We start from the raw sequence: 22,329 nt of genomic DNA on the forward strand, positions 1-22,329 counted from the left end.
TACCAAAACAGCAGTGTAAATTCTGCGACCAGTGCCGCTCTCAGACGAACGCTAAGTTCGCCCCTGCCGGATCCTTCTGTGAGCTTGCTGCTCCCGCAGAGAGAGGTTTCATGGAGCGCGCTGAAGGTCTGGGACAAGAACAGCACCGCTGAGGAAATATTCGATTGGCCCGTACACATTCACTGACACTAACCGGGACAAAGGAGACGGAAATTTGTGGGGGGAAATGCCACAGTAATTTCTATAAAGTAAGGGCTATTAACCCTTGATTCTAGACAAGCATAGCCCTGTTGTGTTTCCAATCTCAAAGCAGGAGCTTTGGGCCTATCCCTGATACATCGGAGCAGTGCACAGTGCCTGTTTTATCAAGCATTTTTTTAAAATTTATTTTACGCTTGGCTAAAAAACTAAAGTCTGGCAATATGCGCAGTTCTAGCGCCAGGCTGGCCCGATGACAAAATGTCATGGCTTCATCTGGATTATAACTACAAAATGCAGAATTTCAATAAAATAAAATCCTCCTGGATTGAGAACCCCTGAACACTTGAGTTCACGTATGGGGAACTGAAGAAGTTGGCGTCACATATTGTAAAATAGATAGGTGAGAATCCCTGACTACCGCCCATATAACAATGCCCAATTGGTATCATAAAATGTACTTCTGTAAGCAACTTAAGCTTTTGCCAGGATTGATTTTATTTGCCGATCTGCTGCACGATTATTATTGTCACAGGTTAGCAGCACACAACAGGTAGATGCAGTTAAAATAACAAGGCACATTTTGTTTTGGGCTTTAGAGTGCAGTCCAGCTCCAATGAACTCCCAATTAGAAAAAATATATATTTCTCAATAAATAAAATCAAATCAGTTTAATCTAAAATGTGCCCATTTGCTATTACTCTACAGATCTTCACGCTGAAAGCGTGATTCAGCCCACATCCACCTTAGTCTAATCCTGCTTTGAGGCTTGTGATATTACGAAATGTGCCAGATCACTCAATAGCAAAATAACTAATCGGATTTTACATATACTTTTAACTTGTCCTTCTAAAACCATCCCAAGAATCCACGCTCCCTTCCAGTCGCGTCTAGTTCGAACATTCAATAACCACAATTGCTATCCCTTCAGAAACACTTTACAAGTGAGCGCGTCTCACTTGTTGCTTTGTTGTGGATTTCTACATTTGATCTCAGAGTAGCGGTTTTGTATTGGAATGATAATGTTCCCTGCAGTCTCATCCTGTGCAGCCTTTAAAAAAGGGGCTGGGGGCAATCGATCATCCTTCATTTAAAAATCCACACTTTTTTTTCCAATTAAACCCTGAAATGTGTTGTCCCGTAGGCGGCAATGTGTCACGCGTCATGGAAGATAAAGTCCGTGCGTTCTGCGTCATGGGACCTCCAGGCAACTGCTTTGCTTCTTGTGATCATTAGAGAGAGTTGCTTCCATCACACGCGCTGTAAATGTTAACAACCGGACAGATTGACAGTTACCCACAGTGACCCGCCCTTACTTAAAGGCGAGGGGCGAGACAGTTGGGTATCAGTCGACTGGCAAGCAGCTTGCTATAACTGCGGGGCATTTGTCTATTTTCCAGGTTATCTCCGGAGAACGGCGCATTTCTCTATAAATACCAGCTGAAGTCTGCAAGAGCCAGAAAAGCTGCATCCAGCTTCAGACGAGTTTCATTTTCAGAAAGGCTAAAACAAAGGTAGGTGCAAGACAGCTTCTTGTCTTTTGAAACGCAGCCTGATTCTTGTGTTCCTGGTGTCTTGTGAACAGGAACAGTAGAACTTTCAGAATTCACTGAAACTGCAATTCTCTGTAAATGAATCGAGCGGGGTTTTTTTTAAGCTAAAATAACTTCACGCAAGCTTTGGTCCTTCAGCATGGTTGATGTACTACGCTCGGAGTCAAAAGTAAGTTTATGTATAAATTCTTCTTCCAGATAGAGATCGTGATAAACAATGAAATGGGAACATAATTGTCATCCTTTATTAATCCCTTTTGCATAGTAGTTACATTCGACAGATTGTGTTGCAGCTGAATCGCTATTTATGTATATTGTGCAATTAAAAGTATACATAATTGGCAGAGCCTGGGATATTGTTTTGAATCTAGTTTTTATTTTCACTTGGGAGAATTGTTGGTCTAGCCGATGTACGGAACCGCTCTCTTCCGAAAAGGCGACTATTCATGATTCTGCGGCAATAAAGGAACTGCAATATTTATTCAAGCCTATAGCTCAGCATAGAATATCCAAAACCTGATATATTTTGTGATTACGTTTTATTGATTGATATGTGAAGGTCTTACAGATATGTTGTAACCAACGCCGAATAGGATTTAAATGAAGACATGCATTTTCCTTTCAGTATCTCGGCTAAGTTTATTTTGTGTTCTGCGTTGCATTTGCAGCTCATGGCGTTACTGTGGAAGTGTCATTGCCTGGTGGTGGTGCTGTGTGCCTCCTTCGTGGGGGTCGGGGCGGACTGTGACCAGGACTGCGCTTACTGCGCCTACCATCTGGCCGGCCATTCGACTGAGTTTAACCCGCTGGTGAGTTTAAATAGCCACCAACAATTCCTACCGTACGCACATACACATCCTCTGCGCTGACAGCTTTAGGAAGCCCACGGCGTGACACCCTAATGTCAATGTGAAGTTTGGGTTATCAACCAAAAGCCGGTTGCAGGAAGTCATTTGTATTTTTAGTCGGGTCCCTAAGCAGACAATCCGCGCTACAAGTTACCGCCTGAGGGAGACAGCCCTCTGGAAACGCCAGTCAAATATTTTATGACTGATTTTCATCTTAACTTGTATCATTTGTTTTAATCAAAGCAGCGTCTTCAGTCTGTACACTGCCGGTGTGTTTGTAGCAGCTGTGCTCTGAATGAGAGACGGGAAAGAGACAGAAAGGATGGCATTGATAGATAAGACTGAGAGAGGGTGACAGCATTACACGGTACTAAAATCATCGCAGCGATTAGTGTTAGTTATAGCTGTCCCCCCGCTCCTGTAACGCCAAGGTTATCCTTTAAAGAACAGCCGCCTGTTCTTATCCAAAGACAAAAAAAGTCTAGAAAAGCAATTGAGGCAAAAGCGGGCCGTTCTGAAGTCCCACGAGCGCCAACTATCGCGGCTGTGACTCGCTGCACAAACAATCCGCTAAATGCGGCGCAGTTCAAACTCCGCACGGGAGGCGCCGGACAAAACTCACTTTTCGACTCTCCCATATTAATTACCAATAGTCTTGTCCCGCCAGATTTTTTTTTAAACTCGGTTAAAAGTTAGAGCTATATTAAATAGATAAAGACAGGTAGCGAATGTGACAAATAGCCGAGGACAATCGGCTCAGGTATAGAATCGTGTTTGTATTCCCGGACTTTGTCCCGGAGACCTGGAAACAGCAACAAATGTAACAAATTCGTCGGTTAATCAATCTTATCCCACTTCCAGGCTCTCGACAATTTGTTGTTTTGAACAGAGGGCGGGACTCTATTTTACTCTTCACCATGAATTCTGTGTATTGAATAGTCTCAGGCTCAGTTTGGAGAAAAGCACTTTTATAAAGACAATTGGACGTTTTTATTTGATTGATAATCCACTCTCACTGAGTGATGTAAGATGGTTTTAAATAAGATAATAGGAGTCTAACTTCAGTAATGACATCATGAAAAACTTTGTGAGCCGCAATACATTAGACGCAGTTTGCTCTAGTGACTCCGAACTGGCCGGGTGCTCGATCCCAGCCCGCCCTACTCGGAGTCCCAGTGCCGACTCGGCAGGAGAGTGAATCTTTCGTCTCACAACGCTCGAAGAAAGCCCTCAATGAATCAATAATACGTGGGACCTAAAGGTGAGATAAGCCAGCAAATAAATTAATTTAGCGCACTTTTCTCCATGTTGGGAAATTACATGTTGTGGAGAATTTATTCAATTCAATATGAGAATATTTGCATATCCCGCCTCAAAAACAGAAAACGGTGGAAACACTTTCAGTCAGCCGGTGTGGAGAAAATAGACCATTTCATATTTCCCGATGCAGTTCTGATGAAAGGTTATACACGAAATGTTAAATTGTCTTCCCTTCACAGATGCTGACTGGCCAACTAGTTTTCAGCATTTTCACTTTTCGTTTCAGATTTCCGGCATTTGCAGTTTTTTTTATAGAGCCTGCTTATTCCTTTACAACACAGAAATGCCACTGAAATTAAAATTTCGTGTTATAGTTAAAAATAGGTATAAATTACCGACCAACGTGTTTATCGTTAGTGAGGAGCAAACCTGCAAGCTGGATCTGAAACACAGATGTTTCTAAAAGGTAACAATTACTAGACATGAAGAGACACGCTGGTCCAAACGGGCATGAAAGGGCCAAGATATGGAGTGTTACGTTATGAAAGAGTGGACTTTGCCAGCCTCAGCCTTGAAACAACAGGGATGCCAATAACCAGCACCCAAAAGACAACCGCGCTACATTATTGTGCATTCTTCCTCTCAGCAGCAGGTGTTGAACACAGCATATACACACTTTACTTCGATTTACATGTGGAGGATGCACACAAGTACTTTGTTTTTGCAAAAAATAGAAATGTTGATATTTTACGAATTTAGCTTTTTTTGATTAAAAGAAAGGTTCGGGTAAAATTGCGAAATTGTATTATTTGTTCGACCAAATCTTCCAACCAAATTCCAGGCTGTCTTATCTGCAGTAACCTAACAGCAGAATACAATCCGTTTCTTTGAACCAAATGTGGGATGGAATTGCAATCATCTTCACTAACCAGGCGTACTGGAGAGATAGCATTCTTCAAGAAGTGGCGTTGGAAGGCAAACTGGCGGCAGTATCAAAGTGGAAATCATTTACTGGGGCTTCGATTCAACTAAATAGTGACCAGATGATTGTCGTGCCGATCTGTCGTCGGCTGTTTGCGACGCATTTCTCAGCTCTGGGAATGGATCAGAAACCGGTACAGCGATCATTCAATTCAGTGTAATCATATAAAAGTGTTAGCAATGTTACAAAACTTCAATAGCATGGGAAGAATAATGTGTGGAAATCATTATCTTTCCTACATCTGCATTATATTGTTTCATTTGAAAAGCTATTAAAGTTCAAAATTCATTGCATATGTGTTGCTGTAGGGTGAATTAAAAGGCCCGCCGCCATCTTCTAGTGGTGGGCAATAAATGCCGAACTTGCCAGATACGCCCACATCCCGAGAATGAATTTTTAAAACTGTGGTTCTGTAGATTTGGGAGGTGGGGGGGCTATCCCTCCCCTCCCCTCCCCTTCCCCATAAAGACGGTGGTGTTCATGGTCAAACACAGCCTGGTTGCTCTACTCAGCAGTCAGGCTCCATATGGATCCACGGACAATATAAAATCTGGGCTACATTCTGAAATAAGAGTAAACTAGCTCGGTATAAACTGTTCCATGTGTAGTTGGTGCAGGCAGAATCTTGAATCTGGGCTTGTCTCGCGTATACAAAGCTGGAACATTTCAGACCAGGTAAAGAATTGTTTACTTCATGTTCACACATTAATGTAGCTGAATCGGAGGAAGATTACTAAGTCATTCACAGCTCTCCAAAGATCATTCCTCTTTAATAAGTTTAAAAGATGAGGGGGGATATTGCAATTAATGAAGGATTGAAGCAAATATCTTGGTCCTCTTAGTCTCGACTTGTAAGCCAGTCTGTTCTAGGTTTGCAACTTCAGTGACATCCCAGCTTTTCATGCAAAGGATTCGACTGCGCCGCTGTATGGACGGAAGAGCGCATTGAGAGCCAGAATTTATGCTGAGTACTGAATATGTGGATGGTACACAAGCAACGTCGGCCGCTTGTGCAAAAACAATTTTACAATTTCAGTTTTCGAGAAAAAACCTGGTCCACCAGTATTTTATTGGGTTTTAATAGCTTTCGTTAGTGGCCAGTTGTCTGGTTTTTGATAATTATATCTGCGAGTGGGGGAACTGTCGGAAATTATGTCCGGTTTTGAGAATATACATTGTTTTACCTCAACGGCAATTGCTTAGTTGCTTAAGGCAAATAATAACATTTAATGCATGATTGACAGCACTTTTATCCAAATTATTATTAAGTTAAATATGTGCAAAATAAACACAGAAATATAGTTTCATCTTCCTCAAGTAGCCACTGTTCTGTGATGCTTATTGCTAGAGCTGGACTGTATCTCGCACCTCTGGACAGCTCGGTTCCAGAACTGCATCTTCACTGTCTTTCCTCCTGTTTTAAATATAAAATCCGTGCTTTTTAAGACGAATAATTTTAGTATTAGGAAATTAAATACTTCCCGGTGCTCATCGTCAAACAATACCCGGTCAGATAATGCCCCAGCATGCCTTAGCGCTAACCTTCGAAGAGTAGCCCAACTGAACCAATGCAATATCTTGCCATTTCGTTCCCAACCGCATCGTACTACTGAGTCAGATTAGAATTTGCCGTCAACAACAGACACTTTGTGCAATTTGACGCCTCTGGCAACTGAATTGAGATGATCCAAACTAATTTTACATAAAACCTATACAGTCAGCAAACTTTTATCCTATTAGCGTGGGCTGGCTTCGAATCGATGTCATTTAACTCACTTGCACAATCAGTACCTTCTCTCAGTCTTTTTTTAAAGATCATAATACAAAAAATGTGGCTATGTAAAAATCCGAAAATAACAAATATTTAATGTAATCCAAGACAACAATTACACTGAAGGGTTCAAATACCATCAACTGTGAACAGTCATCTGAATTCTAGGACACTAGTGTGTGAAGTTACTCACGTGTATCCATTCACTGTTAACATATTGCCTGCAGTTGATATGGGCCAAACTTAGTCAGCTCAGTTTACATACTGTGTTATTGAACGCCCAATTGGACATTGATAGGATACTGAGGGATCCTCACCTAACTTCTGGACTGTTATCTAGCCATAGTCTGCAGTTTAGCTGTTACTTTGTATCATTTGTAATTATTATCTAGTTGCATAACTATTACCGTAGAAAAAAAATAATGTCCTAATTAGTGCTGAATACGATCAAAGTAGACAACCACTTTCACAGATTATACATAATCCAGAAATGGTCCAGTGAAACTCCGATGGAGCTTTTTGTTCCCAGAATGAAAGCAACACTGGCAAGACTGCCATTATTACCCATCCCTAGTTGATCTGAGAAGGTGGTGGGCCTTCTCCTTAAACTGCTGCAGTCCTTGTGGTGATGGTGCTCTCAAGCCATTGATGCTCTTGCAATTGGTGACATTTCAGAAAATGTTTTTATTAAGTTGGCTGTCTGCTCTCACATCAGCTGAACTTGGATAAAGAAGTTGAATTATATCACAAACTGATGTAATAAAATTGCTAAATATATGTATCACATGCAACTGAACTCTCTCTCTTCACTCCACCATACATAGCAAGGCCAGGGAGTTGCAATAGATTTTACAACAATAAAATACAGGAACTTGTTTGGCCATCGATGTCTCCTTGATCTGTATGACTGTCATACTGCTTTTCAGTTGAATTACGCATTCTTTGATATATAAATGTTATTTTATTTCAGAGTTGCACATTAGAGTGTGAAGGTAAGCTGCCATCAGGAAAGGCATGGGGGATGTGTAAGGAGCTAGAGGAAGTCAACAAACCCCATGATGACAGTCAAAGTTCTCCTGAAAATGACAAAGAAAAAGAGCAACATCTGCTTTTAAGCAAAAAATATGGCGGCTTCATGAAGCGGTATGGAGGCTTCATGAAAAAAGGAGACACTGGTGACACATATACACATATTTCCAAAGTCGACGATGAAAATAAGGGAAGAGAGATACTGAGTAAGAGATATGGAGGGTTTATGAAGAAGGACATTGAGAGCGATTCTTCAGTAGATTCTGCTGACATTCTGAGAGAGCTGCTGAACTTAAGTGAGCTCAATGAACAGAAGCATTACTTGGACCACAGCAACTCTGATAGCCGCAGCGAGATCATGAAGCGGTATGGAGGATTCATGAATGGATTCAAGAGAAGCCCTGAATTAGAAGATTTGCCAGAATTGCAAAAGAGATATGGAGGCTTCATGCGAAGATTTGGTAAACCAGATTACCAGAAAAGGTATGGTGGATTTATGAAACGCTGGAATGATGCTCTCGTTCCTTCTGATGAAGATGGTGAAATTTATTCCAAAGAAGTCCCTGAACTTGAAAAGAGATATGGTGGATTTATGAGAACTTAGATGTACAATCAGAAAGACTGTCTCTGTTCTCATATTTATGTGTACTGTGTTGCTTAGAATGTACAGGTGTCTTTTTTACTGTTTAGTTACCAAGAACAGGCGACCTGCAACCCACATGTTACGTGCAGTTCTATGTTGCCTTTAGTCAAGATGAGATTGTCAAATTTAATTGTACGCCTTCTTTGTGCACTTTCTTCTCCAACTGTAATTTGTTAAATGTTGTCTAATTTTCATTAAATGTAAGACAAAGATAAAATCTCAACTGCCTAGTTGTACATATTCAAATAAATCTAACCGCAAAATGATAAACTGTTTTGTGTATTTTTTATAACATAATATAAGAACATAAGAAATAGGAGCAGAAGTAGGCCATTTGGCCCCTCGAGCCTGCTCCGCCATTCAATAAGATCATGGCTGATTTGATCTTGGCCTCAACTCCACTACCCTGCCTGCTCTCCATAGGCCTTGACTCTGTTATCGTTCAAAAATCTGTCTATCTCCACAAAAATATATTCAATGACCCAGCCTCCACAGCTCTCTGGGGTAGAGAATACCAAAGATTCACAACCCTCTGAGAGAAGAAATTCCTCCTCATTTCTGTTTTAAATGGGTGACCCCTTATTATATAAGAACATATAAGAAAGAAATAGGAGCAGGAGTAGAATATTTGGCACCTCGAGCATGCTCTGCCATTCAATAAGATCATGGTTTATTCTGAAACTATGCCCCTTAGTTCTAGATTCATCCACGAGGGGAAACACCCTCTCTGCATCTACCCTGTCAAGCCCCCTCAGAATCTTATGCATTTCAATAAGATCACCTCTCATTCTTCTAACCTCCAATGAGTATAGCCCAAACCTGCTCAACGTTTCTTCAAAACACAACCCCTTCATCTCAGGAATCAACCTCATGAACCTTCTCTAAACTGCCTCCAATGCAAGTATATCCCTCCTTAAATAAGGAGACCAAAACTGTATGCAGTACTCCAGGTGTGGTCTCACCAACACCCTATACAGTTGTAGCAGGACTTCCCTACTTTTATACTCCACCCCCCTTGCAATAAGAGACAACATTCCATTTGCCTTTTTAATTACTAGCTGTACCTGCATGCTAACTGTTTGTGTTTCATGTACAAGAACGCCCAGATCCCTCTGTACTGCAGGCTTTGTAATCTCTCTCCATTTAAATAAAAATTTGCTTTGTTATTTTTCTTACCAAAGTGGCACATTTTCTCACATTATACTCCATCTGCCAATTTTTTGCCCACTCACTTAGCCGATCTATATCCCTTTGCAGATTCTTTGCGTCCTCCTCATGACTTGCTTTCCCACCTCTCTTTGTATCATCAGCAAATTTGGTTACATTACACTCGGTCCCTTCATCCAAATCATATTGTAAATAGTTGAGGCCCCAGCACTGATTCCTGCGGCATCCCACTAGTTACAGTTTGCCAACCTGAAAACTACCCATTTCTCCCGACTCTCTGTTTTCCGTTAGTTAGCCAATCCTCTATCCATGCTAATGTATTACCCCCAACCCCGTGAACTTTTACCTTGTGCAGTAACCTTTTATGTGTCACCTTATCGAATACCTTCTGGAAATTCAAATACAGTACATCTACTGGTTTCCCTTTATCTACCCTCAAAGAAATCCAGCAAATTTGTCAAACATGATTTCCTTTTCATAAAACCATGCTGACTCTGCTTGACTGTATTATGATTTTCTAAATGTCCTGTTACTACTTCCTTGATAGTGGAGTCCTGCATTTTTCCAATGATAGAGGTTAGGCTAATTGGTCGATAGTTTCCTGCTTTCTGTTTTCCTCTTTTCTTAAATAGGGGTGTTACATTTGCAGTTTTCCAGTCCACTAGGACATCCCCAGAATCCAAGGAATTTTGGTAGATTACAACCAATGCATCCACTATCTCTGCATTCACTTCTTTCAAGACCATAAGTTTGTCTAGTACTTTTTCTCTAGTGATAGTGATTGTTTTAAGTTCCCCCCTCCCAATAGCCCCTTCATTATCAATTATTGGGATGCTTTTAGTGTCTGCTACCATGAAGCCTGATACAAAATATTTGCTCAATGTCTCTGCCATTTCTCTGTTTCCCATTATTAATTCCCCAGTCTCATCCACTAAGGGGCCTGTAGTGTATGGAGAAAGAGTCAGACTGAACACTGTGAGCTCAAAGTAAAGTGTGACCGTAGTCTTTTATTGCAGGTCTCCAGAGTGCCTCACCAACCTGTGAAGCCTCCTTAAATACCTGTGCTCCCAAGAGATTATGGGATCCCTTGGGACTCCAGGGGATGAGTCCTCTGGTGGCTGTACAGAGTAAATACAAGCTTACATATATAACAACACTCCCCCCCCAAAGTCAATAGTGTAACTATTTGCAATGTGAGTCGATCTGGGGCCCTTCTTGCCCTAGTTGATCATCTCGGTGTGAAAGCTGGTGTTGTTGAATCATTTGTTGGGCCCTCGCTGGGCTGCTGTGCAGCTGGCCTTGCTGGGCTGCCTGGTGTGTTGGGCCCTGCTGGGTTGCTGTGGATGATGGGTTCTGCTTCGTGGTCAACCGTGGTGCCGGTTGCCACTGGTGTGTATATTGGGGGATCAAAAAAGGTAGGGTCCAAGGTGAGTTGCTCAGGATAGTCAGTGAATCTGAGTTTGATTTGGTCCAAGTGTTTCCGGTGAATGAGTTCATTTGAAAGATTGACCCGAAACACCCTGCTCCCCTCTTTGGCCACGACAGTATCGAGAAGCCACTTGGGAGCTTGTCCATAATTTAATACAAATACAGGATCATTGATTTCAATCGCACGTGACACATTTGCACTATCATGGTATGCACTTTGTTGAAGCCGCCTGCTCTCTACCTGTTCATGTAGATCAGGGTGAACTAATGAGAGCCTTATCTTAAGTGCTCTTTTCATGAGCAGTTCAGCAGGTGGGATCCCAGTGAGTGAGTGGGGTCTCGTGCAGTAGCTAAGCAGGACTCGGGATAGGCGAGTCTCCAGTGAGCCTTCAGTTACCCTCTTCAAGCCTTGCTTGAAGGTTTGCACTGCACTCTCTGCCTGGCCATTGGACGCTGGTTTAAATGGGGCAGATGTGACATGTTTGATCCCATTACGGGTCATGAATTCTTTGAAATCAGCACTGGTAAAACATGGCCCGTTGTCGTTCACCAGGTAGGCCGTCTGTGGCAACATGGCCCGCAGGCTTTCAGTAGTGGCTGCGGATGTGCTAGCTGACATTATCTCACATTCAATCCACGTCTACATCCACAAGGAACATTTTACCCAAGAACCGGCCTGCATAGTCGACACGGTTTGGAGGGCCAAACCATAAACTTAGCGGCGTCTCCCTGGGTGCATTACTTAACTGCGAGCATGTATTACATCTGTGAACACAGGACTCTAAGTCCGCATCGATACCGGGCCAACACACGTGGGATCTGGCTATCGCTTTCATCGTTACGATGCCTGGGTGGGTACTGTGGAGGTCATTGATGGAGGTGTTTCTGCCCTTCTTGGGGACCACTACTCCATTGCCCCACAGAAGGCAGTCTGCCTGTATAGACATTTCCTCTTTGCGCCGCTTTATCTCTTCCTGCATTTCCACTGGGACACTGGACCAGCTCCCGTGAAGCACACAGCTTTTGACTAGAGATAATAAGGGGTCCTGGCTTCTCCAGGTTTTGATCTGCCGGGCAGTGACGGGTGATTGCTCGCTCTCAAATGCTTCCATAACCATGGTTAGATCTGCGGGCTGCGCCATTTCCACCCTGTGGTGGGCAATGGCAGCCTGCTGAGAGCATCGACGCAGTTTTCTGTGCCTGGCCTGTGGCGGATGGCATAGTTGTATGCGGACAACGTGAGCGTCCATCTCTGGATGCGGGCCGATGCGTTGGTATTTATCCCACTACTCTCGGAAAACAGGGATATGAGTGGCTTCTGGTCAGTTTCCAATTCGAATTTTAGCCCAAACAGGTATTGATGCATTTTCTTTACCCCATAGACACGCGCTTCTTTTTCAATCATGCTGTAGGCTCTCTCAGTCTTAGACAGACTCCTGGATGCATAAGCAACCGGTTGCAGTTTCCCGAAATCATTAGCTTGCTGCAATACACATCCGACGCTATATGACGACGCATCACATGCTAGTACCAAATGCTTACATGGATCATACAACACAAGCAATTTGTTTGAGCATAACAGTTTTCTAGCTTTTACAAAGGCATTTTCTTGGCTTTTGCCCCATACCCATTCATCTGCTTTACGCAGTAAGGTGTGCAGTGGTTATAACAGTGTGCTGAGACCCGGTAAGAAGTTACCAAAGTAGTTCAGGAGTCCTAGAAACGACCGCAGCTCCATCACATTCTGTGGTCTCGGTGCGTTCTAGATTGCCTTCGTCTTTGAATCGGTGGGCCTGATGCCGTCCGGCGCGATTCATCTCCCCAGGAACTCCACTTCAGGCACCAGGAAAATGCACTTTGAGCGTTTTAACCTGAGCCCCACGCAGTTGAGTCGACTAAGAACCTCCTCCAGGTTCTGAAGATGCTCGACTGTGTTCCGACCTGTAACCAGGATGTCGTCCTGGAAGACCACTGTCCGCGGGACTGACTTCAGTAAGCTTTCCATGTTTCTCTGGAACATCGCCGCTGCTGATCGGATTCCAAATGGGCATTTGTTATAAACAAAAAGACCTTTGTGCATGTTAATGCAGGTGAGGGCCTTCGATGATTCTTCCAGTTCCTGCATCATGTAGACTGAAGTCAAATCCAGCTTCGTGAACGTCTTTCCTCCCACCAGCATTGCAAAGAGGTCATCGGTATTTGGTAGTGGGTATTGATCCTGCAGAGAGAAACGATTGATAGTTACTTTGTAATCACCACAGACTTTGACGGTGCGGTCTCCCTTGAGGACTGGAACAATCAGACTGGCCCACTCATTGAATTCAATCGGCAAAATGATGCCCTCTCTTTGTAGCCGGTCTAGCTCGATCTCTACACTTTCTCTCATCATCTACGGTACTGCTCTCACCTTGTGATGTATGGGTCGCGCCCCCGAAATCAGGTGGGTCTGCACTTTTGCTCCTTGGAACTTCCCGGTGCCTGGTTTGAACAGTGAACGGAACTTGTTTAAGACCTGGGCACACGAAGTGTCGTCTGCGGACGAGAGCGCTCGGACGTCGTCCCAGTTCCAGCGTATCTTTCCCAGCCAGCTCCTACCGAGCAGTGTGGGACCATCGCCCGGTACCACCCAGAGTGGTAGCTTGTGCACCGCTCTATCATAGGAGACCTTTATGGTAGCACTGCCGATTACAGGAATTAGTTCTTTTGTTTAAGTTCTTAGTTTCGTGCAAACTGAATTTAAGACTGGCCTTGAGGCCTTGTTGCACTACAACCTTTACAGTAGCTCCTTTGTGTAAGTTCTCAGTTTCGTGCGAATGGGAGTCAAGACTGGACTTGAGGCCTTGCTGCACCACAATTTTTCGAAAGTCTTTTTGCTCATAATGGACTGGCTCATGCCCGTGTCCAGCTCCATTGACACCGGGAGTCCATTTAGTTCAACCTTCAGCATTACCGGGGGACATTTTGTGGTAAACGTGTGCACCCCATATACCTCTGCCACCTCGGTCTGAGGCTCTGGTTCACGTGACCCGCCATGGATCTCTGCAACATGGTGGTTTTCAGGATTAACAGGGTTTGCAGCTCGCCTGCACATATGTTCCACAGCCCTTAAAAACGTACCCTTTGAAGTGGCATGAATGGAAACGATGATCACCTCCACAGCGCCAACACAGTGTTCATGGTCTTGCAATACACCTGCAGTATTGTGTACAGTTTTGGTCTCCTAACTTGAGGAAGGACATTCTTGCTATTGAGGGAATGCAGCGAAGGTTCACCAGATTGATTCCTGGGATGCCGGGACTGACATATCAAGAAAGACTGAATCAACTGGGCTTGTATTCACTGGAGTTCAGAAGAATGAGAGGGGATCTCATAGAAATGTTTAAAATTCTGACGAGTTTAGACAGGTTAGATGCAGGAAGAATGTTCCCAATGTTGGGGAAGTCCAGAACCAGGGATCACAGACTAAAGATAAGGGGTAAGCCATTTAGGACCGAGATGAGGAGAAACTTCTTCACCCAGAGAGTGGGGAACATGTGGAATTCTCTACCACAGAAAGTTGTTGAGGCCAATTCAGTAAATATATTCAAAAAGGAGTTAGATGCAGTCCTTACTACTAGGGGGATCAAGTGGTATGGCGAGAAAACAGGAATGGGGTACTGAAGTTACATGTTCAGCCATGAACTCATTGAATGGCGGAGCAGGCTCAAAGGGCCAAATGGCCTACTCCTGCACCTATTTTCTATGTTTCTATATTTCTATGTTTCATCACCCTTGATGGTAGACTCTGAGACATCCGCAGACGTGCATCTGCAGGCATGTGGGGCCTACCTGTATGTTGCCATTTGAAAACAACATCACTTTGTTCATAGTACTTGTGGCAGCACTCGTGTGCTGAGAGATTTGCTTAGTATTGTCACTGGTGGCAATGAACGCCTGGGTTATCGCTATGGCCTTACTCAAGGTTGGGGTCTCTACAGTCAAACGTTTGCGAAGTATCACTTCATGGCCAATGCCAAGTACGAAAACGTCTCTGAACATGTGCTCCAAATGTCCTTCAAATTCGCAATGTCCTGCAAAGCGTCTTAGCTCGGCGACACAACTTGCCACTTCCTGGCCTTCAGATCTTTTGTATAGAACCGGTATCTCGTCATCAGAACTCTTTCCTTCGGGTTCAAATGCTCTCGGACCAGTGTGCACAAATCATCGTACGATTTCTCCGTGGGTTTCACTGGAGTGAGCAGATTCTTCATGAGGCCATACAGACAGTGAGGAGGATCGCTCTACATTTGGCTGCACTCTCTTCCCCATCTAGCTCATTGGCCATGAAGTATTGGTTGAGTCGTTCCACGAAGGTTTCCCAATCATCTCCCTCCGAGAATTTCTCCAGGATGCCCACTGTTCTCTGCATCATTGGATTCGTCATCTGTATCTCGTCACCAGTTGATATGTATGAATAAGGAGTCTGACTGAATACTGTGAGCTCAAAGTAAAGTGTGACCTTAGTCTTTTATTGCAGGTCTCCAGAGTACCTCTCCAGCCTGTGAGGCCTCCTTAAGTACCTGTGCTCCCAAGGGATTGTGCTCCCAAGGGATTGTGAGATTCCTTGGGACTCCAGGGGATGATCCCTCTCGTGGCTGTACAAGGTATATACAAGTTTACATTTCTAACAGGGTTGGTGGCCATTTGGCCCAGGATAGGAGCGACACTGAGTGCGGAGGGCTATTTGGCCTGGGATAGGAGCAGCATTGGGGGCTGGGGGGGCATTCGGCTGGGGATAGGAGCGGCACTGGGGGCGGGGGCCCAGTCGGCCCAGGATAGGTGTGGCGGTGAGGGCAGGGGGCCTTTCAGCCCAGGATAGGAGTGGCATTGGGGGCAGGAGGGCCTTTTGGCCCGGGACAGGCGTGGCACCGGGGGAGGGAGACCATTCGGCCGGAGATAGGAATGGCGGTAGGGGCGGGAGGCCTTTTGGCCCTGGATAGGATCAGCACCTCCTAATATGAAGAGGCTTGGGGCAATTTGCTGCAGAAAGGTGCTTGTGCAAGTTGCTGTTGTTATTTATACAATGAGCTGCCGAGAGGCAGTCAAGGACAATGAAAAGCATTTCCTTCAAATTAAACATAGAGCTCAGTTGAAACAACTAGCAACAGTTGTGTCTGTTCATTCTTGCAGTAATGGAATGGCACCGGCACCGGTGGCGGGGCGGGGGGGCCTTTCGGCCCGGGATAGGAGCGGCACCGGGGCTCTACAATTTCTTATGTCTTGTGTATGTTTCACTTTCCAGCCTCAGCCCCTCAGTGTGTCCCTCGTTACCCTGGCTACCTCAGTTTTTTTAGCGCAGACCTTAAGCCCCACCCACAGCGCTTAAAGTCTATGTGCGCCGCTCCAAAATGAAAGTTGATTCCGGCGAAACTTGCAACTTTTTTTTTGGCACGGTCAGTCATTAAAAAATCGGCCGTAACTCTACAACTGCACCAAAAATCAGTAATGTGGAAAACTGTGTGGTCTCACCAAAGACCTGTACAATTGTAGTAAGACTTCCTTACTCTCATACTCCAACCCCTTTGCAATAAAGGCCACCATGCCATTTGCCTTCCTAATTGCTTGCTATACCTGCATGCTAACTTTCTGTGTTTCTTGTATGAGGACAACTAAATCTCTCTGAACATCAACATTTAATAGTTTCTCACCATTTAAAAAAATTCTGTTTTTCTATTCTTCCTACCAAAGTGAATAACCTCACATTTCCCCACATTTTTCTCCATCTGTCACCTTATTGCCTATTCCCTTAACCTATCTATATCAGGTTAATTGCAGGCTCTTTGTATCCTCCTCACAGCTTACTTTTCCACCTCGCTTTGTATCGCAGCAAACTTGAATATATTGCACTCGGTCCCTTCATCTAAGTCATTAATATAGCTTGTAAATAGTTGAGGCCCAGCATCGATCCCTGTGGCACCCTACTAGTTACAGCCTGCCAACTGGAAAATGACCTATTTATCCCTGCTCTGTTTTCTCTCCGTTAACCAATCTTCCATGCTAATAGATTACCCCCAACCCTGTGAGCCCTTTTCTTGCATAGCAACCTTTTATGTGGCACCTTATCGAATGCTTTTTGGAAATCCAAATATATTATATCCAATGGTTCTGTGTATCTACCCTGCTAGTTACATCCTCATAAACACTAATAAATTTGAAAAACATGACTCCCCTTTCATAAAACCCTGTTGACTCTGTCTAATTATATTACGATTTTCGAAGTGCCCTGTTACCACTTCCTTAATAATGGATTCCAGCATTTTCCCAATGACTGATGTCAGGCTAACTAGCCTGCTTTCTTTCTCCCGCTTTTCTTGAATAGTGGGTTTACATTTTCTACCTTCCAATCCGCTGGGACCGTTCTAATATCTCGGGAATTTTGGAAGATCACAACCGATGCATCCACTATCTCTGCAGCCACTTCTTTTACAACCCTAGGATATAACCCATCAGGTCCAGGGGATTTGTCGGCTTTTAGTCCCATTAGTTTCTGAAGTACTTTTTCTCTACTGATATTAATTACTTTAAGTTCCTCACTCTTATTAGCTGCTTGGTTCCCCACTATTTTTGGTAGGCTTTTTGTGTTTTCTACTGTGAAGACAGATACAAAATATTTGTTTAAAGTCTCTGCCATTTCCGTATTCCCCATTATAATTTCACCTGTCACAGCCTCAAAGGGACCAACGCTTACTTTTGCAACTCTCTTCCTTTTTACATACATGTACAATCTCTTTTTACAATCTCTTTTTATATTTCTTGCTAGTTTACTCTCTTATTCTATTTTGTCCCTTTTTATCAATTTTTTGGTCATGCTTTGCTGGATTCTAAAGCTTTCCCAATCCACAAGCTTACTACTATTCTTCCCAACATTATAAGCCTCTTCTTTTAATCTAATGCTATCCTTAACTTCTTCAGTTAGCCACAGATGGAGTTTTTCCCATGGAGTTTCTATTTCTCAATGGAATGTATATTCGTTGAGAATTTCAAAATATTTCTTTAAATGTTTACCACTGCTTGTCTACCATCATATCTTTTAATCTAATTTCCCAATCGACCTTAGCTAACTCACCTCACACACCTATGTAATTGGCCTTATTTAAGTTGAAGATTCTCATTTCCGACTGAAGTATTTCACTCTCAAACTCAGTATGAAATTCTATCATATTATGATGTCTCTTCCCCAGAAGATCCTTTACTATGCAATTACTAATTATCCCTGTCTACAAAATACAAGATCTAAAATAGCCTGTTCCCTGGTTGATTCCATGATGTATTGTTCTAGGAAATTGTCTTGAATTCATTCCATGAACTCGTCCACTGGACTATATTTGCCAATTTCATTTGACCTGTCTATATGAAGATTAAAGTCCCCCATGATTATTGAATTACCTTTGTTGCAAGCTCCTATTATTTGTTGAATAATACTCTGTTCAACGGAATACCCTCTTTTTGGGAGCCAATAAACCATTCCCACCAGTGTTTTCGGCCCCTTGTTATTTCTTACCTCCATCCATACTGATTCTACTTCCTGATCTTCTGAACCAAGATCCTTTCTCACTAATTTGCTTACATCATCCTTTATTATCAGATCTACTCCCCTTCCTTTTCCATTCGGCCTGTCTTTTCGAAATATCAAGTACTCTGGAATATTTAGTTGGGAGCATTGGAAGTGCATACTAGTCGCACATTTTCCAGGTGATCAGAGGCCTAATCAGTGGTACTTCAAGGGATCGCTAGAAGCTGCTCCAAAAAGGACAGTCTGTCTTTCTTTTTCAAGTTCTTCTGGTCCTCTGCAGACCTATTCTCTCTCCCTCCACCCCCCCCACCTACACTGAACCACTCCAGATTCACTTCACTCACCTCAACAGGGCTTACCTGCCAGTCAGCTCTGTGCAGAAGCTAGCCAATTCTACAAGTTCCAAACCAGCAGGCATCAGAGGAGTGCTTCTTTGGTTCCCACAGAAAAACATAAGTGAGGCCCAAGCATGGAAATCGTTCAGCCTCCCAACTCTGGCCCTGGCCAGGCACCACAGATCCGCTCTTGATATCACGCACATTCTGAACTGATCTGAAAATCTCTCCCGTAAGGGGTAATTGTCACCTTCGCTGCCTAGATAATTATCTAGTGGAGTGGATCTCACTCCTTTTGTACAATTAACCTGATTTTCATTCCATTTGGCAGATTGAGAAGATTCCTAGTGCCCAATGACACATCTACTTTCCAGGCACCAGTAGAAGACAGGTTGACTGATCAATCATTATCACTGCCTTGGAGTGCTGCGGATATGCTGAGATATTGGATTACTGAGTTTATAACAGAGAGTTAATTTGTTTTTGAACTTCCATTGCCAGGTCCAAATAATTTGGAAGAACTGTGACATACAGAATGGATTCATAAGAACATAAGAACATAAGAAATAAGAGCAGGAGAAAGCCATTTAGCCCCTCGAGCCTGCGATCATGGCTGATCCGATCATGGACTCAGGTCCACTTCCCTGCCCGCTCCCCATAACCCCTTATTCCCTTATCAGTTAAGAAACTATCACTGTCTTAAATTTATTCCATGACCCAGCTTCCACAGCTCTCTGAGGCACCGAATTCCACAGATTTACAACCCTCTGAGAGGACTCCACAGTGCAATCTGGAGGATCAAACCTTCCTCGCAAATGGTGGACAACCATCAATTGCCTTAGAGCTGGTCATGGTAGACGCTGCCACCTTCTCCATAGGTGGAAGATTAAAGCATCCCCATCATGTGACTGCGGAGCTCCTAATCAGACCCTGGGGCACATCATTAAGCACTGCTCTCAGAGGAAATTTGTAGGCAGCGTACAAGATATCCCAGCTGTTACCAAGCTTCGGCCTGATTCTCCAACTTAGATATTGACATTTGATTTGCTTTGCTACTACCATATGAAAGAAGAAGAAGAAGAATTTGGAAACAAATGTCAGCTTCACTACCTGGGCAGTAACCTAGCAGAGCAGGTTGCCCACCCAGTGTGGAACCTGCTTGATTTGTGTTCCATTCATTTTAATGTAATGAAAATCAGGTGGGCTCTACAACAGGTGGGTGATCTGTTCCGACAGGTTACAGCCCAGGTGACAAAGCTGAAAATTATCCCATAGGATCTAGGGAATGTGAAAACATGGTTCAATCATCAAGGTGGGAATGCAGTCAATATGCAGTAGCATCGGCAGTTCAAGAAAGGCAGAAATGATAAGAGGAGATGAGGACTAGCTGTATATTTACTAATTAATCTCTATGTCCACAAAATTGAAAGAATGGTAGTAATTTTCACCTTCACGGTGTGGACGGTAATCTGACAGAGCAGATTGCCCACCCTTTGTAGAACCCCATTTCCATCCCATTAAAAGTTAGGTGCAATTGCAACTCAGGCATCTCGATCCTACTTGGTCTCATCCCAGGATACAAGTGTTCAGATCTTGGCTCATCTACTGGAGGATGTCTGCTTTGAATCTTTCTTCATAACTTTATCCCATATTGCTTGGAATTGTTCTGATCTCCCTTCTCAGAACCCTTTCTAATGTATCCATATGTTTTTTGTTATAAATGAAACATTTCTATAAGTATAACTTGTTCTGACTTCTAGTCCAATGCCCTCCAGAGTACTTGATCTGTCTTATGAACAACTGCTTCCCACTGACCAGATTCTTTCAGAGTATGGAGAATGATAACTTCAAAATTTTTCATTTTTTCAGCCTCTGCCAGCGCCAGATAATCCAGAATAGGGCCCTTTCAGATAATACGCATATTTACAGTTAGTGTGTGCATTATTTTACATTTATTAACATTAACATTAATTTGCCATATCTGATTCCACATGAGGAAAAAAATACACGCTCCTGAGGCAGCGCTGCTGGGATGCCTCATTAATGGTTACAAAGGTATGTTAATTTCATTATAATTGCTCCCATGACAAATTTCCCATGATCTTCGGCAACATAAATCCCGATTTACTGAACACTCGCATAACTAGATTGATTAATTTTTGACATACAAATTTTTCTAACTGTTTTTGACTTTGTGAATTTGTATCTATTGCTTTTTTTTCTGCTGTTTTTCTGAAATTCAGCATTCCTGTCGTGCACATCTTCAACAGCAGCATTCGTGCTGCCCCATTTACCCCTACAGTTACAAACACGGTGCTCAGCATGAGAATTCCATTGCCCTGCCAATGACCATCCTGAATTTAGAGGAGAAAGATGAGTTCCTGAGATAGGAGAAGATGCAAGTTTATTTACACCTCTAGTGAATGGTGCCAAAATGATCCAGGTACACATACTTGGGGAGACCTGCCTTAACTGTCTAAATTTCAGCAGGGAGTTGTGCTGTCTTCTAGAGGCTGACAACACCCAATGAATCACAAACTCATTTCATAACACCACTGGCGACATTTGCCAGATCATTCAGACATCTGTACACCAATGTATCTTCTTCTTCTGCTTAGGCGGTCCCTTGTATCGAGGATGACTTGCTTCCATGCCAAAAAGGGATGAGTTCACAGGTGTTTCAATGAAGGACCTGATATTCCAGGTCCTGAACTACGTGTTATACATGTTGAAGGGTGGAAGATGCCTGTGCGTGAATTTTTTTAACGTATGGTGGCCGTTGCACACCAGCCACCACACGGGCTTGACAGAGCTAGGTCTTGGTCCAGTGGCAAAGATTAACCAAGATGACTAAAGACCAGCTCTATTGCACGGACCTAGTGCACACACATATCACAGTGTGGACTGGCTCATGCTGCCCCAGGGCCCTCACCTCTGCTGAGCCCCGAACTCACACCTCTCCTGGGCCCCGATCACATTGCTCCACAATTACTCGCCACTCCTTTGCCCTATCCTCATCGCTCCTGCTGTACCTGCCCACGCTCCAGTCACCTGTACCTTGGTGATGTCCAATCCAGTCACCCTCTTCACTGCCGTCGCCCCCTTGTACCAGCTCGCGCTACTCCTTGATGTGGTATGCCACCACGCTGTCCAGGGGCCGCTCGTCGTCACCTTTTATGGCCCTGACCTGTTGCTGTTGTTCTCATACAGCTCGAGGCCGCCACGCTGTCCAGGGGCTGCTCACCACTCGTCTTTTATGGCCCCAACCTGCTGCTGGTATTCTCACCCCAATGTATCACACAGGTTACTGCAGCTGTGCTTGTCAGGACAACACATAAGTCAGTTTCCATGTGGGAAGGAAGCAACAACTTGAGAGGACTCAGTATTTTGCCATGTGGCTTGCTTCCTGAAAGTGAGAGCTCATTGATGGAACCCATGTAGCCATCAGGGTGCCAAATGTGACATATATGAATTCCATTTAATCAACGTCCTTCTGACCTCAGACCACCACAACAGAGTTTTACTAGCAGCAGCAAAGATCTTGACAGTCCATGATGATATCA

At 43.7% G+C, this 22,329-nt stretch overlaps 1 protein-coding gene across 1 annotated transcript; it reads left to right on the forward strand.

Moving 5' to 3' along the window:
* The first annotated feature begins 1,421 nt into the window (after positions 1-1,421).
* On the forward strand, positions 1,422-8,554 carry penkb (proenkephalin b). The gene is made up of 3 exons (XM_070892055.1): positions 1,422-1,712; positions 2,420-2,560; positions 7,583-8,554. The coding sequence occupies exons 2-3, from the start codon at positions 2,423-2,425 to the stop codon at positions 8,243-8,245; spliced, it is 801 nt and encodes a 266-aa protein (XP_070748156.1). The 5' UTR covers positions 1,422-1,712; positions 2,420-2,422; the 3' UTR covers positions 8,246-8,554.
* Positions 8,555-22,329: the final 13,775 nt, after the last annotated feature.

Source organism: Pristiophorus japonicus, chromosome 1 (genome assembly GCF_044704955.1).
Source record: "Pristiophorus japonicus isolate sPriJap1 chromosome 1, sPriJap1.hap1, whole genome shotgun sequence".
Taxonomy (NCBI): domain Eukaryota; kingdom Metazoa; phylum Chordata; class Chondrichthyes; family Pristiophoridae; genus Pristiophorus; species Pristiophorus japonicus.